This window comes from Nannobrachium achirus, assembly GCF_963921795.1.
Source record: "Nannobrachium achirus genome assembly, chromosome: 12".
NCBI classification, from domain to species: Eukaryota; Metazoa; Chordata; class Actinopteri; order Myctophiformes; family Myctophidae; genus Nannobrachium; species Nannobrachium achirus.
Window position 1 is genome coordinate 46,464,881 of NC_137832.1, and position 19,202 is coordinate 46,484,082.

At 41.7% G+C, this 19,202-nt stretch overlaps 1 protein-coding gene across 1 annotated transcript; it reads right to left on the minus strand.

Annotated features, from left to right (window-relative positions):
- Window positions 1–3: 3 nt before the first annotated feature.
- LOC308295637 (post-GPI attachment to proteins factor 6-like) lies at window positions 4–16,796 on the minus strand (the record flags this gene model as incomplete). Its single annotated transcript, XM_080738686.1, has 5 exons — window positions 4–90; window positions 3,946–4,153; window positions 4,995–5,184; window positions 14,078–14,145; window positions 16,657–16,796. Coding segments are annotated over 5 exons (693 nt in total), but the record flags the coding sequence as incomplete, so codon positions are not given.
- Window positions 16,797–19,202: the final 2,406 nt, after the last annotated feature.

A 19,202-nucleotide genomic window follows, 5' to 3' on the forward strand; every position in this document is an offset into this window, starting at 1 on the left:
AAAGTATCCAGGATAGAGCACTGAAATCCCAATAAGCCTCTGGACAATGAGCTGAGGCTGGAATAGATACTGGCATTCTTCATATAGACCCTAAAGGGAGGAGAGAACAATAGTTATGAAAGTAGTACAGTACAGTAGGTCACCATCAGATATTGAACACTTCAAAAAGCTCTTGGTCATACGGTTTCTCAGCCACCTGAATTAGTTTCCCTCTGTCCAGCTAGCCCTAATTCCCAGTGTGGTATTCACGCTGCATTTACAGTGATCTCAAATGGAAATCCATTCTACTGGAGGATGGAGAAGAATAGACTCAGTTTGAAACAATAGGCTGGCTGGTCTGTTAAAAATAATAATGCTCATGTTAATTGATGCATTTATCCAAACGGACCCTATTACAAGTGCATTTTGGTTACATTCATACTCTCTCACAGTTAAAGGGTGATGAAACCCTACACCAGGGGGCTTCAACAGGTGGTCCGGGACCCCTAGGGGGTCCTCAGAGGTACTACAGGGGGGCAAATCTTTGTGTGATAGGATCATTCATTTAGATTACCCTCGCATCCCTATTCTGAGGAGAACTTAGGCCTAAAATAGCCGATCTACAAGGTTGTAGATCGGCTATTTTCGGCAAATAGGTTGGGTGTGGATGTAAAAAAAGAGCAGACCAAGTACAGAGCGAAAGGTCAAGTTTACAAAGTATCGACAATTTAAGTGATTAAATGTCTGAAAAACACATTATTCACTAATCCAACATAGACTGATGACAGTGCTGTCAAACAAGTCTATGAATCTACCTATGAAATCGATGAAAATCTGCAACACAGTTTTATACAACATGTAGAGGGGGTCCCTGATTCATCTGTCTCTAAGCTAAGGGGTCCTTGGCCTGAAAACGTTGAAGCCCTACACTAATCTTTATTGTTTATGTGTATAATTTTCCTGTTCAGGTTAAAAACTACAGAAGGGTTAAACCATGACAGATTGCATAAGGCTGACCTTATAGTAGAGAAGTAAAGAACACAGCTGCAGCTAATCAAATCAATAATGGGTGGGTTAGATTAAGGTGTATGCCAATCAATGTGCATTGTCAATACTGTTCACCATTGTCTCTACTTGCCCATTGGCACCCCCATGGCTCTGGACACGTTTACATCGGTTACCGTTAAATCTGACTGTGGCTTTTATCAATATATAACCAATGAAAAGTATTAGCAAGAGCTTGTGACTGATAAATATATTGGATCCACAGGTTCTTTTTTCCATTTCCTGAGAAGTTACAGTTTTGGCCTACAAGGTTTACACCCAACGATACCCCAAAATGTTTTTTAACTTTTTTTCCCTATCGATTACTCACCCCATGGAGTGAATGAATGGATATTTTTTGTCGCATTCCTAAGCCAATAATTTGAGGAGGGGCCTTTTCCACCGGCAAAGAACCGGTTCCAGAACCAGTGCCGGTTCAACTTTCTTGGAACCTTGGTTCGTTCTTGCGAACTGGCTTGCGTTTCCACCAGATTGAACCATGATTGAACCAGAGGAACCAAGTATTTTGTGGTTCCCGTTCGGAACCAACTTTTACGGTTCGGAACCAACTCCGGTTCTCGGTGGAAAGCTAGCTCACCTCTGGTTCATCCCATAGGCGGGAGAAAGAACCAGAACCGGTTCTTTGCCGGTGGAAAAGGCCCTTTTGTGTCTCCATAGGGAACCACTGCTGGTCATCAAATGATTGGCTTAGGAATGTGTAAAAAAAAAGAAAAAAAAAAGAAACAATATCCATGAATTCAAATCTCCTTGGGGAGAGTAATCAATCAGAACAAAAGTAATATTTTGGGTGAACTATCCCTTTAAAGGAGTAGTTCACCCCTGAAATGACTTTTTTTCTATTGATTACTCACCCCATGGAGACTTGAATTCAATAATATTTTTTTGGTTTTGTCACATTCCTAACACAATAATTTGATTACAATAAATGTACCCACATTGGTTCCCGGATGGGGACCCAAATGCGTTTGGGTAGAAAGAAAGTCATTTCGGGGGTGAGATACTCCTCTAACACTTTGGATTTGAAGTAATCCACAGCCAAAAGGACACAGTGGAGTGTCAAATGAGCTGCAGCGTTCATGGCGACTGATCACAGGCCTCCCTGCTCCCTTCACTCAACAGGAGGTGCTGGCGGCGTGACCCGCTGATTTATTACACCCTGTCAGCCAGGCGGGCGGGTGTGGCCTGAGCGTCATGTTGTGTTTCCATGTAGATCATAAAAAAGGTTAGACCTGTACAAAATGATGGATTAGAGACGGGGAGAGAAAAAAATAACAAGCCCGAAACAAAGGCCTGCACCACGTTTGTCTCTGAGGTGCTTCTGGCCCGCTCTCTCCTCGTCGACAGACTAACTTGATGCATGTGACCCGCTAAATTGTGTGTTCAGACATAATGTGCATTTTTCCCCCCATTCTGAATTCTCATAGACTTTTTGTTATATCGCGTCAAATAAGAACTGAACCAAAAATAAACGAATGATCCCGGCCGTTTGACTCATATGGCGAGAAAATGCTAATGTTACTGAGTGACTGACTATCGTAAACGATACAGAGTCACCTTTCCGACAATATCGCCAGGGTAGTAAAAGTATGTATTTTTGGACCACAATGCTTGAAGGGCTGTCACAATATGACATTTTACAAGACGATTAATTGTCACTCAAATAATTGGCGATTAACGATTTAATTGTGTTTTTGTCGTTGATAATTACATTTCTGTTTGGCTTTTAGGCTTTGAAGTTGCACATGGTAGATGCGACACATTTCTACTTAAAAAATAACATTGATACTAGTGGAAATAGCCGATCTACAAGCTCACAACGTTTCGCGATGCGACGCGTTGTGTGCTTGTAGATCTGCTATTTCCACTATTTCTGTAAATGTATGTAAATGTATGAACATTTTTCAACATTCACGATTATGACAAAATATTTGCGATTATGTCAAATATTTGCGATTAGACGATTATGTAATAATTGTGACAGCCCTATATATGATACGATTTTAAGTTGACCCAATTTTATTCTCCATAGAAAAGGACTTCCGCGACTCAGAGGATAAACGAGTGACGCGAGGACTTCAGCACTCTATACATAGGACCACAATGGAAACAAGACATCAGGGTTTTTTGTGTTATCCTTTTAGCATTGCTTGCGTAATTGTACTTACTGTACTGCATGCAATTTGTCAATCAATACAATCAATACAATCAATACAATCAATAGCATTGCCCCCAGGTACTGTGGGTAGGTATATTTTTGAGAACTTTCTAGTATAATGACTTGCACAACATAGGGACGGCAGGTTTAAAGTGGTCTACATCGACGGACATTATGGTTTTGCAGAGACATTATGCCAACACGCATATGAATCATATTGTAGTCTTGACAGCGTTTGGGAATCATTTCAGATGCACTCTTGAACTGTGCTGCAGTAAGCGGCAGCCTCCGGGGAAGCACAGCCCAACACTACAGCAGTGATAAATTTGGTTCAAACAATTATGCAGGTGTGTGTGTGTGTGTGTGTGTGTGTGTGTGTGTGTGTGTGTGTGTGTGTGTGTGTGTGTGTGTGTGTGTGTGTGTGTGTGTGTGTGGTGTGTGGGTGTGTGTGCGCATGCAAGGTAAATATGATGAGGAAGAAATGGATGATGCCACATTGCAGGTTTTAGCCATGCTTAAGACATATACTTCATTTTAAGAGGAGTAGCGAAAATATCCGATCTACAAAGCTCACAACGTGTCACATCGATGAATTGTAAGCTTGTAGATCTGCTATTTTTGCTACTTTTTAAACATTTAAAAGTGTAACCTGCAATGACATGCCCAGAATAGACAGCGGTTTGAAAGCAGTTAACATCTACAAGATTACTTAAATACATTTGCTAATTGTGGAAACCTAAGTTCACCTTGACTGAGATCTTCCCTTCATCCTTAGGCAAATGGGCTGCCAAGAACCAGTCCCCAGGCAGCGGGCTGGTCACATTGAACGCTCCCGTGGTACGGTTTGGAAGGGTCCAAGTCAGAGTGACAGCGAATGACCCCGGGATGACTGTGTCCCGGGGAAAATGTGTGTAGAGGGGATTGATGACAGGCGGTGCACCAGACCTGAAGTACCTATGAATCACAAAGACAAAATGCTATTTCAGTTCCCTGTTACTGGGGCTTATGGCTTCTTCGCAGTAATTGGTATGGAATCAATGGCAAAGAAAACCTTAGAGCAAGGTATTGCTGTAAGGATATTCAGAAAAGTAGAGCCCACACAAACGATCTGGTGAACAGGGGCTAGGCTATAGGAGGAATCAAGATAAAGTGGGTCCACACTGTGTTTATTGACAATCAACAATTCAATAAGTGTGACCCTTTTTTAATTACAATAATGCCTCATTTCTACTTGGTTGTGGACTATATTGCACACTGAAAATACCGTAGCTGATCTACATGGTAACATATCAATAAACATGAATCAATCATCATTATTATAACCTGTTTATCTAATTAGGGAGTCTGAGGCTAATTCTGAGGTCAGAATAATCAGATACATGTGCTTTCATCACAAACATTACAAATATGAAATGATACAGATGGACATGTAAGATAAAATGCAACAATTGCTTCAAGCAACAATTCCCTCCATGATCTGATAGTAATATCAGCTGACACTAGACATTCTCATCGACCAATTTTAGTGTGAAGAGATGAGTTAGTAAGTTAATGGCACTTCAAAAGCTTTGTGAAAAACAGCTTTTTTTGGAAGCCATTAGTGGATTTACAGCCCACCTCGAAAACACCTTTGTGACTCTTAATTAACAACAGTAACACCTGGCATATTTTGATTTAGTTGTTTCACACGCACGCACGCGCACACACACACGCACGCAGCCACGCACACAGTCACGCACACAGTCACGCACGCACGCACGCACGCACGCACGCACGCACGCACGCACGCACTTACACAGTCACATTGCGGTCCGGGCAGCTGTCTCCAAAAGTGCCCCCTTGCTCCTTGAAGGTGATGAGGTTCCATACGGCCATCATGGTGTCGTCAGGCACATTGAAGTGGAACAGTTCCACACTGGCAAAGGAGTTGAAAGCGTTCAGCTTACGAGGCGTACGGGTGAAATAATCAGTCACAAAAAGGCAATCTGTGGGACAGAGTGAGAGAGCAACATTGACCGTGAATATTTTAGAGCCTGACCAATGCCAGATATTTGGGTCCAAAGTCCATCCCGATTTAAGAGTTCTAGACCACCGATTACCAATGTCTAAACCAATATTTGGTTATTAAGGGCAAAATCTTGAAATCTATTTGAAAATCTTGATAAAATATTCTATTGGGAACATTTAACTTTAAGACATTTAGGTCACTACACAGTACACAGCCTAATTCACATCTAGATTTTCAGGCTGTGAACCTGCCTAAAACTCTAGATGTGAAGGCTGTGAAGTGGCCTGAATATCTTTAAGTTAAATGTTGCACTGATCAGAGCAACTTTTAACTATTAAATTATATATATTAACCCATTAAAACTGGGAAAGCATCTCTGTAATTTTTTATTTTAGCGTTAGTTATTAAACTCAACAATATCTGTGAAGGTACTACTTGTGGAGCTGCTGGTGGTGTGTGTGTGTGTGTGTGTGTGTGTGTGTGTGTGTGTGTGTGTGTGTGTGTGCGTGCGTGCGTGCGTGCGTGCGTGCGTCTGTGCGTGCGTGCGTGCGTCTGTGCGTGCGTGCCTGCGTCTGTGTGTGTGTGAGTGTGTTGGGGGGGTGTACAGTTATGCAGGCTCACTCACGTCCTGCATTATGTCAAATCCTTGGATTACATCCACTGAAGGCTCCGCATAAGAGCGAGCGGAACAAGTGGCAGGTGTAATCTGCCACATTACCGACATGAGCTCGGCCCGACGCTGAGCACACGCCCAGCGGGAGGACAGAAGGCAGGGTGAAAACGAGTGTGAGTCAGTTCATTATGAACACATTTCTCTCAGGTAGCTGCTATCACACAGAGACACACAACAACAGAACTGGGGGATATGGGGAGGGAACATGGAGCAGCATATCTAAGATATGGGGGTTGGCTATAAAATTAAATTCATCGTCGTGGGAGAGCATTTTCCAGCATTGCGGTCTATACACCTACGTTTTCTTTTGGAATGAGGTATTAGTGCGGCTTAGTACAAGCACCTGGAGGTTTATTTATCATGCCTGAGAAACTTGAATCCATTTAGAAGGTGCTGGCCCAAAATCGTTATGTGTAAGAAACATAGAAAGGAATTATGAGTAGTGTATGTGAATCATAATATATGAACATCAAAGCTCACAGTATGCAGTAATTCAGTGTAAATTTGGCCATTTGTAACTCTGTGCACGACTGTACAAATGTAACCTGTCAGAGTTCAATTAACACAGAGTATTGTACTGGTTTGGCATTGCCATTTTATTTAATAATGCCAAAGCAAGGACAACACAAGTGGCCTTCTAGAAAGATGTAGGAGTGAATGTGTAATGGTCCGTGCTTCTTGAACGCAAAATGTGATCTAGTATGAGTTGTAGTAAAAGAGAAAAAAGTGCCTCTGCTCGTGCTCCTCTCTCCCACACTATTACCAGACCTCAGAGCTGCCTGTGTATTTCAACTATGGCAGTAGCCTTGAGAGCAAGGAAGCAGAAAGGCAGATGAATAAAGCAATCTTGCTGTCAAGTGGTAACGACTAATCCCATACGACGCTCACCACCCATCATTCCATCGAAACCTCCTTTGGCTCTGAGACCGTTTCATGCTGTACGAGTTATCTATGCTGGTCCTTACACTTTCATGTGGTCTTTAGACTTTCATGTGGGTTTTACACCATAGACTAAGAAGGGTTGAGAGCAATCATTATGTGTTAGGGATTACAGTAATTAAATTAGAAAATACAAACTGAGATAAATTGTTCATTTAACCACTTAAACTCTATATTTAGATGTCCAGAGCCCCCAATGCTCTGTACTAGGCCCCCTCCCTTTTTCCTTTTACATCAAATCTCTTTGCCGAAAATAGCTGATCTACAAGCTCACAACACAAGCTGCCATTGTTTGCCAAAGTTACATTATCTTGCAACTGTATATCTGCTAAATGAAGTTGAAATGCAGTTGATTGGTTTGAAATCAATATGATGAATGAAAATTCAATATTCAATTGTACAATGACGTCTTCCTGGTGACATGAGTATTAGCCAGATAAATCCATTATATTAAAAAAATGACATAGTCACCTTTCCAAAATGTGGCCAGTGATGTAAAGTGTACTTCAATTGTACTATTGTACTATTCAGTCAAAAATAACAGTATTGTCCTTTCGATTCATATTCAGTTGATTTAGTTGCAAATCACAAAGTGATGTATTACATTGCTGAGTAATTACTTAATGATCATAATAGTCTGTTAAGGCTATATTCCTATTATTTCATACACCGCTGGGGGAGCGAGTCGCTGTTACTACATCATGTCATCTTTTCGACACCCGACTATAACCCTCACCCTAACCCTAACCTCCGTGGAGTGAGTCGCTAACCCTCTGGTCGAAATGATGGTCGTTCGAAAGAGCGCGATTTTCCCCACCGCTGGAAGGATGGCTGATGGATTGCAATATTCAGGGGCAACATTTAACAAATACAATTCTTGTTGAAATTAGTCCACCATTTTAGTTGGTCAACTGTTTATGAAGTGACAGATGAACACTTAAAGAATGGTCAACAGCATTGCATGCCACATGAACGCAAATATTGTGAGCCATACTGTATGTATCAGGGTGCCAAAGTTGTATTCAGGTGCACTTGTTGGTGCTGCCTTAATGAAGTCATTTTAATTTTTGATGAGGGAAGGAGAGTGCCTTGGCATTCCCCCAACGTGATTTTGTCTTTATCAGCCCCTCCTGAGAGCTCTCCCTGAGCACTATTTTACACTTGTTTAGGTCTATACCTTTGGCAGGCTCCTGCTGTTTGTCATTTGTACGGTACAGTAGATTTAGTGTTTGAATCGATAGTTGTAGGGTAACCACCTACATCCATCCAGCGATGTACGGTGATATAAATGTACCAGGCACAGCTACGACGGGTCTGCCAGAGGACAGCGACGCCCCCAGTGTCCACCTGGGACTAATTAACAATTCCCTCTGTGACTGGTGCTAGCATGAAATGTATGGACGCAATGGATTCATTTTTCTCTGAGAGCATTGTGGGTGCCGTTTCATGTTGGGAGAACTAATGAGAAATGTCCTCAAAATATAAAATAAATAAATAAATTAAATAGAAAATTCCACCAGGCAAGGGAATGTTTTAAAAAGACTTTTGAGCCTGAATAATTTAGAATCATCAAATGAACTCACAAGGCACACAGAAAAATCCTCAACCCACAATCTCAGCTCGTCCATGTAAGCATTTTTTTTAAAACAGGTCAATTTCTACATTCAGAGTTAAAATAGCACTAAGAATATTTCTGTGCAGTTAGTTCACAGTTTATCTGTGCCAGTCGCTTTTAGAAACAGTCACACAGTGACAGTAGCAATCTGTTAATTAATGTAGGTTGATGTGCAAACCATGTACTCGGGGACAGGCAGGGTAAGCTACGGTAGACTATGGATATGGAAGCTAAAATTTTATAGTCTGTAGTCTTTATGATGCCTTTCTGATGATAAATATGATTTACATGGAAAAGGAATTGATTGTGATAATGTACACTTTTCCCACACAGATATATGATTCTTCTGGGGTTCTTGGATGGCTAAAGATTATACAGCCACACTATTTGAACAGCCAGCTTAACATCTAATAAGATTTTATATATTTTTGTTTTATTTGAATAACAGAAGGACTTATTGCTCATTTTCTTTCTACCTACCTACTTACCTACCTACCTACCTTTCTTTCTTTCTTTCTTTCTTTCTTTCTTTCTTTCTTTCTTTCTTTCTTTCTTTCTTCTGTCCATACTGTAGCACCAGCGCTGTTGTACAAGCCAACAGAATCCCTGGTTCTGGTTCTATAAAGTGTTTTCGTTAAGTATTTATGATGCATCTAGGTGCTCAGACAGCTGTATTCCAGAGTGTCAGTGATGATACATAGGGAGAGGAATGCCTCATACAGGATGTGCCACAAATCAGTCACAACCCACAGGCTTGTCACTCGCTGTTACCAAAATTATGAACTCCCACACAACCCAACAATTTTGCATCTGTTATTACTATTTTTGCAATTACATTCATGATTCCCTGTCCTTCTGCGATGACAACTCCTCTTTACACAAACCTACGTTTTTTTCCTCCTCTGAGTGTGTAGTTACAAGGCAATGACATGCGGTCATCACCAGCTTGCATGTGGTTAAGTATAGTCAAGGGCTGACAACAAATACCCTGAATAAAACACACAAAAAGCTTTTTACTTTTTTCTCTTGCTGTTGTCAGCTAGTGTATATTTAATGGACTATGCTCCACTTTACATACTGTATACATACATAGTCTATATCACAGCATTGTCTTTATTCCCTCAAGGATTGCACACGGTTTGTCAACCATAAATGCCAGAAAGCATGTACAGTAAGTATATCAGAGATGATGGAGACTGGAGATGATATCATTACCTCACATTCAACATTACAGCAGTCAATGTGTATTATCAATCAATGATACTGTGTTTCTATTATCCTTTGTTCTGCCAGGGACACATTCAGAACATTTTAACCACTTGAACCCTATATACTAAGTAGTCAATTTGTTGCTATTGAAAACATACTAGCCTCACCAGTCAGGCTCTGTGCCTGACTGGTGATGTTTTTCCCTCTACACCAAATATCTCCAGCGAAAACAGAAGCTTACAACGTGTCACACGGCGACACATTATGAGCTTGTAGATCTGCTATTTTTGCCAAATGTTCACACCGTAATGTTGATGCTAGGGTTCTGTGGTTAATACTGTAGGCATGCCTATTCGTAATTAGACAAACATTTGTTTCAATTTGATGTGCAACTCTTGACAGTGTACTGAACCCGAACAGCACTGCATCATTATACTGTACTTGAATTAATTTGATGCATTTCAATAGCAAATTTGGCTACAGATGGTGTGCTAGGCTGTATAGAAGCACATTAAGAACAAGCTTTTTAGCTGTATTCAATCATCAAAACAAACTGAGCTGTCTGAACGACCTCCATTAACCCGAGCCAATTAGATTCTGATGAAGATAGTGATATCTAATCTTGGCATTCAATATCGCATATATTGGACAGAAGAACAGGTGGCACACAAAACCACACATGCAGATCTGAGTAACCCCACTTGAGCATCATCTCACATTTTAAATGTAGAATAATTTAGCGTCACATTTTCAAGGAATAGGCTAAAGATCAATCTGGAATCTGTATGGCTGTATTTCAACATGCTATCATTCTACAGTAACAATTAGATTGTCTGATGACCTCTGGTGAGTTAAACAGGCTACCCCCCTCAAAAGAAAACAAAAGAACATCCATAGACACAAAGCAGACACCAGCTCTCCCTCAGGATATTCAGTGCACTAGACTACATTAACTGTCAATTACTGTATCACTCCATCTAGGTTTTAAAGTAACTTGATGTCATGAAGAACAAAGGCCTTCCTTTTATTCCTCTGGCAATCACATCATGAGGACTGTGACCTACAGTATTGTATAGAGAGACTTCCACAAAAACGCTACAATCCTCGGAAACAGCTCTAAGAAAAGCAGGAAAAAAGAGGCAGACAAATAAACAGGGGAAACTGTGGGGAGAGATATGAGTGTTAAAAAAGAGCGACTGTTGCGCGCACATGACCAAATTGGAGACATATACAGTAGGTCTACTGTACTAGCTGTTCATCTTTACCCGAGTCAACAACACACACATGAAACAGTTCTTATCTTATCCAGTTCACACACTTGCAATAGCAGCCTCATTGGTCATAGGTGGAGGAGGCCTACAAGCTATAGAATGTGTCTTTTGTGCCTATATGGCAACCGAAACACGAGAACTGAATTCACCACATTCTTATAAATCAAGCATAGCCACTAACAACAACGCTTAAAACAATTCAACATTTTGCATCACATTATTTTGTAGCCACAAGCCTATTCAACAATGTCAGCCAATTATGCTGTTGCCATTAACAGCAATCCTTCCATGCGTCACGTAATTAAACGCAGTCTTCCCCAATCCAAGGAATTTCTGAGGATGCCTGTTGGAAATAAGTAAACACCACTAAGGTGCCGTAGCCCATACACTATAGACAGGCGGAATGGGAAGCTATTGTGCTTGAAACGATTTCAGCACCCCGACAAAGAACAGCTCCTCTAAACGGAAAGCACTGTATGGGCATTGAACGGATCACATATCGAATCACTCACCTACAAGAGCGCAGAGATAGGTGTAAACAAGCAAGAGGAGCTTCGGCGGGCCATAATATCCTAATCCCAGACGCTCCAGTTGCCACATTGTTAAAAGCAGAATGTTTTATTGTGGGCTACAGCCCGAGTGCAGTTTTCAATCGCTTTGCTGGTCTACATTTTTTCTGATTTCAGCTAAAAGACCAGCTGTTTGTGTATGACGTAATTCAGACGGCGATGGGACAGCGCCTCCTCTTTTGCTTTGATTTGACGATCTGAGGATGTCGACTTATTTCATTGGGTCCCTCGCCCTGTCAATCGGAGGGGGGTGCAAGACGTCGATTGCACCACAAGGCTTTTCATTTCGCCGTTCAAGATATAACACAGGGAGAAGTGAGCGACAGAGAGGACCGAACAACCCCCCAAAGCTAGCTGCAACCCTCTGTATTCTTAGAGCCTGGGACAAATAAAGTTGTGGGAAATAAATGCTTGGCTGCTTGTGTTCTCTGGTAAGTTTGCCATTGAGCATAGGCTACATAACAGATGAACTGTTTCTAAATGGTTATATACTGTGTTTACCCCGTTGTCACCATGCACTCTGCATTGCAGAGCAATCTGCATTTGATTCCCAAAACATATAGTAGGGTCACTTCTATTCAAAAGAAAGAATTTGAAGAAGGAAATTCTCTACAATGATCAATTTAGAATTTAGACTCGATCTAAAAGATACTTTTGAGTAAATAATAATATGCTATAGGGCCTACCAACATATTTTTTAGCTTAAAACATTCATGGTATTACATTACTGTTATTGAGTCATGTTAGTTGGCCTATGTCTAATGGTTGTTGAGTCATGTTAATATTTATAATATTTGGTTATTGAGCGGTCTATGTTATTGAGTCACGTTTTTAGTCATATTGGTATAGGCTGAGTCTCAATAACCATAATATAGGCTACATGATGATCTATTGTATAGGCTACATGATGTTCTATGTATTATGGTTATTGAGTCGTTGGCATATGGTTATTAGTTATGTAGATACTTTTAACAAAGCTACCTGCCAAATAATGTTTTTTGTGTGAGAGTGAGTGAGTGAGTGTGAGAGAGAGAGGGGGAGAGAGAGAGAGAGAGAGAGAGAGAGAGAGAGAGAGAGAGAGAGAGAGAGAGCTTGGTTCCTCCCTACCCAGTACAGTGCATCATCAAGTCATGATTCAGCCTCACCTAAAGAAATCCTGTATTCAAATGGTGAAAAACACTTTAAACTCTGCAATATATTTCACACACACACACACACACACACACACACACACACACACACACACACACACACACACACACACACACACACACACACACAGGGTTATATAAAGTGTAATTTAATTTTAACTTAAATGTTCTCCTTAATCATGCATACTTTGTCATAAGACATGCAGGGTGGGTCTCCTGACAAAAAAAGAAAAGACTATTTTTGGTGAGTGACAGCATCGTTATAATTAAGATGTAAATTAGGTCTAGGCTTTAGTCTCTTTCAGCAGGGCATTTCCCCCACTGTGGCCAGCTGTAGCCCAATCAAATACCATGCTTCAGTAACCATGCTAATGAGAAGACAAGACAGGGCTTCCCTCTAACGACATGGCTTCCCTGCTGTGAATCTCCGAGTCATCTATGACGTCAGTCAGACTCAGAACTATGACGTCAGTACTATGATGTCAGTCATCTATAACTTTAGTCAGAACTAAGACATCAGCACTATGATGCCAGTCATCTCTTACGGTATCCTATATTAAAAGTTTGTTTGTTGAGGGTCAAAATGTCCCATGTTCGGGGGAGAGAAGCCAGATGGGGAGGGTGGTAATTGTCACTGCACGTAATCCGAACCTCTAGTACAATGAAAGTTCTATAAGGTAAAGATAAACTCGCACAATGAGAGCAATATTAGGGTATTTTACTCCCTTGGCCTACTGCCAGCACCCACAAGACATTTGGCACTGGTCAGTCCAGCAGTTTGGAGGTTAGTGGCCGACACACAGACCCATAGAGGGTCTGTGTGTAAAAAAACATACTCAAAGTTCACCTAAACTAAAGCAACTGTATATTATCAAGTTCTATTTCACTTGATCTTAACACTGAATACAATGTTTTCATCATTCAGCCAGAGGTTATTTGTAATACAAGCAATGAAGCTGTCTCAGTTTTGCCCTCCTCTCCGCTCTGCTCTCAGAAGCACTAGAATGAGTTGAAGGAACAGTAATGAAAACCTTTGAGACAAACCACTGTGCCTCAGTATCTGTCTCATGGGTGGGTGGGTGCTACAAGATCTGCTCACTACATGCAGAAAGGTGAAGCCAGGCCATAAGTGAGCAGTACTGTACGTCAGCACTGCATGTGAAATCCTGAGAGTGAACAAATGGAACCACGGCTCAGTATTAAATCCTTAGAGATCAAAACAAAAGATTGATCTAAAACCACTCATTTGTCATTGCATTAGCAATGATGATCAATACTTATGTCAGTATAATGTTGTTGGTCAGCGATATTACAGTAACAGATTAATGATCGGTCATATATTCACAGCTGAAAGAAGAGGGGTCCATTTGGTTCCATGTGCATACTCAGAGTTAAATGGACACTCACAGTTTTACAGTGTAGAGAGGGAGTTATACTACTCACTTATGGCCTGCCTGCCCCTGCACAACCTTTCTCCGTGTACCACCCACCCACCCACCCAGGAGAGACAGCTACAGAGGAAGAGCTGGAGGGAGGCAAAGTAGTGTGCATGTGTGTGTGTGTGTGTGTGTGTGTGTGTGTGTGTGTGTGTGTGTGTGTGTGTGTGTGTGTGTGTGTGTGTGTGCATGCACATATGTACGTGTGTGTGTGTGTGTGTGTGTGTGTGTGTGTGTGTGTGTGTGTGTGTGTGTGTGTGTGTGTGGGCGGACAGTATGAAGAGGGTCAGCTCACACACACCATGGCTTGAGCCATTTCTCTATTTCCTGAAGTGAGGCTCTCCACAGCCTGTGTATACTCCCCTCTCTCTCTCTCTCTGCGATGGGGGCAGCCAGCACCGCAACAGACAATGTTCACACACACCATGCATGGTCAATGCATCTTAGGCAGCTGACTTGATAGCATACCATTTTAAAACATTCAAATGCTATGCTTCAGCTAGTCCTCCTTGGCCAGAGTGCTCTCTGAGGATTCTTAGAGTACAGCTTTCTGAATTTTTAAGTACTCTACTGAGAGAAGTGCCAGAGTGCACTCTGGCTCTTGGTGCCAATTTGTGAATGTACCCACCGGGTGCACCCCAGTCCCGTGTATAATAAAGAACAAATATAAAATTGTCTTGCTCAATATTTTGTTCGTAGAATTGAGCATAATGCAGTCATGAATCAATTTATGGTTTCACACTGGAAGAAACTATAAAAGTGAAAAACATAATGTGTTCTCCCTCTCTCCGCAAGTGCACTGCCATCCTCTGTGTGTGTCTTCATACCTCTGGTGTTTAAAGATGACAGCCGTCTCCATCCCGCCTCCCACCCGTTAGAAATAGAGGGGGTGCAGAAACACATGTGTGAATGAGAAAGTGATTTTGCTTGAACATTACGAACGCTGGTCACAATGAATTCAAGGTGTAAAATATGTAGGCAGCGTTGGGGGGCAAATATAAAGTCTAATGCTTAATATTAGACTCTGTTGTACGAAGACAGACCCAGGAGCACCAGCCGCTATTCCCACACCAAATTATTTATGTCACCACTACACTCAACGTGTCCAAATGAATAGGACATCCATTTGCAAGTCATATTCGGCAATGACCATCACAATTTTCAAAGTGCAATCTTTTTGCACCTTTCATCAGGTGTTCCAGAGTCAGTCCGTTTCCTAAATTATTATTACTAGTACTTACCCGTTCAAAGATATGAGCTCCGAAATGATGTGCAGTGTGTGGATTATGGGATGTGCACTGTGCACACAGTATGATGGAAAGTAACTTTAACTGGTGCTTGCATGCTAATATGTAGGAGCATCAATGTAAGAAATACCCGTTCCATTTAACGGCTACAGAGATACTACTGTGTACCGATCTGCATGATTTTGGACAACATCTGTAACAGGGCCAGAACCCCCCCCCCCCCCCCCCCCCATTTAACGGCTACAGAGATACTACTGTGTACCGATCTGCATGATTTTGGACAACATCTGTAACAGGGCCAGAACCCCCCCCCCCCCCGCCCGCCCGCCCGCCTGCCCGCCTGCACACACACACACTCCCCCCCCCCCCCCCCCCCCCCCCCGTGTGTGTGTGTGTGTGTGTGTGTGTGTGTGGGTTTGTGTGTGATTGTGCATGGCCTGAACAACAGCGCCCCTCCCTTAACATGTGTGGTCACAAAAGGTACTGTAGGCTAAATAGATATAGATACACCATAAAAATGCAATTATACAGCATACGATTTGTGAAAGTGACAAACGGGCTTCACAGTTATGTCAGGTGTGTTCATATGCTGATGGTGATGCGATTTCAGATCAATTGCTCCAGCCACTGAGGAGAAACGCGGTTTCAGACAGACACTCAGACAGACAGACATTCGCAAAATTATAGTATAGATAGATGGTGGTGTTACCCAGAACACCTAGGCTTCAAGTCACATTATACATCCCAGAACAAGCCATTCTTTGGTCATATTCATGGAACGAATACAAATTCTAAAGCTTAAATAATAATGATAAACCTGTTTACTTTAACTTTGGATTAATGCACGCAAAATGGCCATCTTGTGTTGAGTCTAATTCTGACACCATTATCAGCTCTGGAATAATTATCGTTTACAGTTACACCATAGATAGAGATGCTATATTTTGCTACAATGTGTTTCTTTCATCACTCCCTGTTCTTTCCCCTTCTCTTCGCCGTATGCTTAACTTTTCTTGTCACAGAGATCCTCTAATCTCATCTATCCATCTAGGTCACCCTGTCACAACAGCCTTGTGGGAGGCGGACTCTGGAACTGCCAATCAGCAGTCCAGAAAGCTGAATTAATTTCAGCCTACTGCATACCTCCCTAGAGCCTCTGCATGGATAACCCAAGGGAACACTGCTACCTCTGTTGCCCGCTCAGAACCCTAGAACTTCAGCCAGTCTCCCAGGATTTTGGACTGAGGTTAACTTACTTACATCTCCAAGCGGAATTTCTGTGTTCCTAATCTTTCAATTTCCACATTTAAATGTCATGCTATATCTCAATTACACTAACCTGTCAGTGTGCCTCTTTCCATCATTGTGCTCTATCATCCCCAGGTCCACCTGGGGACTTCCTGAAGAGCTGGGTACTCTCATCAGCTCCTTCCTAAAAGATGGCACCCCTCTCATTCTACTGGTGGGTAAGAGCACCATGTTACTTATCTTCTGTCTTCATCAACCACACCTTATCTCCTACTCTAGCCAGAGTAGAGCTGGCAATGTATTGGTCCTAGTGCAGGGGTCTTCAACGTTTTCAGGCCAAGGACCCCTTAGCTGAGAAAGAGATGAAGCAGGGACCCTCAGATTAGTTTCATCGTTTATTTTGGATTCATGTAAATTTGTGTTATCAGATATGTAACCACTTGAACAAACTTGACCTTTCACTCTGTACTTAGTGTGCGATTTCTTTTCCCCCTCTACACAAAAACCTCTTTGCCTCTTTTTGGCTAAAGTTCTCAGAATATGGATGTTAGGGTTCAAGTGGTTAATATAAAAAAGGAGAAAAAGGGTTTCTATCTCAAAGATTTGAAGGACCCCCTGTAGTAACTCTGAGGACCCCCTAGTAAGTAAGTAAGTAAATTTTATTTATATAGCACCTCTCCCAGAGAGATCTCACAAAGTGCTTTACATACATTGAAAAAGACATAGGCATAATAAAAAGGAGTCTGTACAATTTAGCATCTAGGCATACAGTGTACAATACAGGCATAGAAGATGAAAAATAAGAATAGAACATTAAAATCATGTGACACCAGCAATGAACGCTTGTTCAAAAAGTAGCGTCTTGAGGTTGCAAGGGGGTCCTGGACCCCCTGTTGAAGGACCCTGTCCTAGTGTTCTTTAGAGCCTGCTCCTCATCTAACCTCTCTGTTATTTCCCTTCATGTCTGTTTGTTACCATCATTTTTAACCTTCCTTACCTATACCCAACCTCAAACTGTCACCACTCAACAGAACCTCTCTTTCTATTATTGCATGATTCACTCTGCCTCTGACCAGAGGAAGAGCTTTTCTCGACATTCTCCTCCTTCCTTAAACCCCCTCCACCCCTTCCTTAGCCCACCCATGTGTGCTGTTGCTTTTCTCACCTACTTTGATAAGGTTGGTTATGAGGTCCTGGAACTTTTGTTATCCCTGGTGGTGGCGACATTCAAATGGTCATCCTCCTACCTGAATGGTTGAACCTACCAGGTTTCATGGAAAGGTTTACTTTCACCCCTTCTTGACTGCAGCCACTCAGGCGTTTGTACATGGCCCCATCCTTTTCCTCTACACGACAGTTCAATGGCTCTGTCATCTCTGCTCACAAGGTATACTATAGTGTCATCCACATGATATGTGGATGACACTCAAGATGTTACTTGAGTTCCTTAACTGCCACACAGGTTGAAGAGCACATTTCACTGCATGCCTTGGCTTGCATGACATCTGCACCGCGGATATCTTCCCACCACGTCAAGCTCAACACAAACCACGGTTCTCTTCTTACCTGTAAAGTCCTGCACCCTGCAGATCTTTCCATTACCAAACATAACATGCACCTGGTGATTACTATTCAGAAACCTGACAAGAACCTGGTCCTCGGGTTCTACAATATGTTCCCCAATTACAATAACCCTAATCCTAAAGTAGGCAGTAAACATAGAACCCGGGGAACAATAAACAATGAATAATTGTATTACTTATATTTGTTACTGAAGTCGGGTATCAGCCATTGGGGACATGGCATTTTAGCTTACTTCTACTCTAATCAAAGTGATTATTCTGTATTTAATGAACCCTGAGTACATAAAAAAAAAAAAAAATCTAATGTAGAGAAGCTTTAACAGTCTAGGATAAGCTTTTTGGAATTAGTAATTTCTGTTTATTTTATAAGATATACTGTATTATGTCATGGGGACACAAATGGCACCGAATACAAGGAATGACCCAAAAAAGAAAAGAAAAAACATCAAAGACAGTCCTTGAGCAATGTTCAGTCAACAGTGTGCCCCTTTCCCCCCTCCCTCAAAAGGCCCGCAGTTCTAAATGAGAATTTGTTCAAAATCTTGACTGCCTGGTTAAATAAGTGCTGACTGACCGGTTAATGCATCAATCATAACTTGAAAACCTGTGTTGCATGAAAGGCCATAGGGGTCACCAAAATAAATAGAGATAATTCACTTGATTATGAATGGGTTCAGCAAGTTTCATGGAAATTTAGATTTTTAGAGTGTGGATGTTTTTGCCTAAGGACCACGCTAGAGGAAATGGTCAAATTCAGTATGGTTAAATCCATCGGGGAACACTAAATTGCACAGCAATGCAATGGTAATCCAGCCAGTAGTTTTTGAGATCTTGTTTGGGACCAAAATGTTGGATGGCTGGATGCTGGAAGGACTGATCAGCTTTGCCATCCTTAGAAACCCACCAGTACAACTACACAACCATCAGATACTGTGCTCAGGGCCCTTTTGGTACCTATAGGAAGCATCTATGAGCTCATCAATCTAACCACTTTTCAACGGGTGTCCACATTTTGGACGCGTCATAACTGACCTACTGTACAAGCTCAGAACAA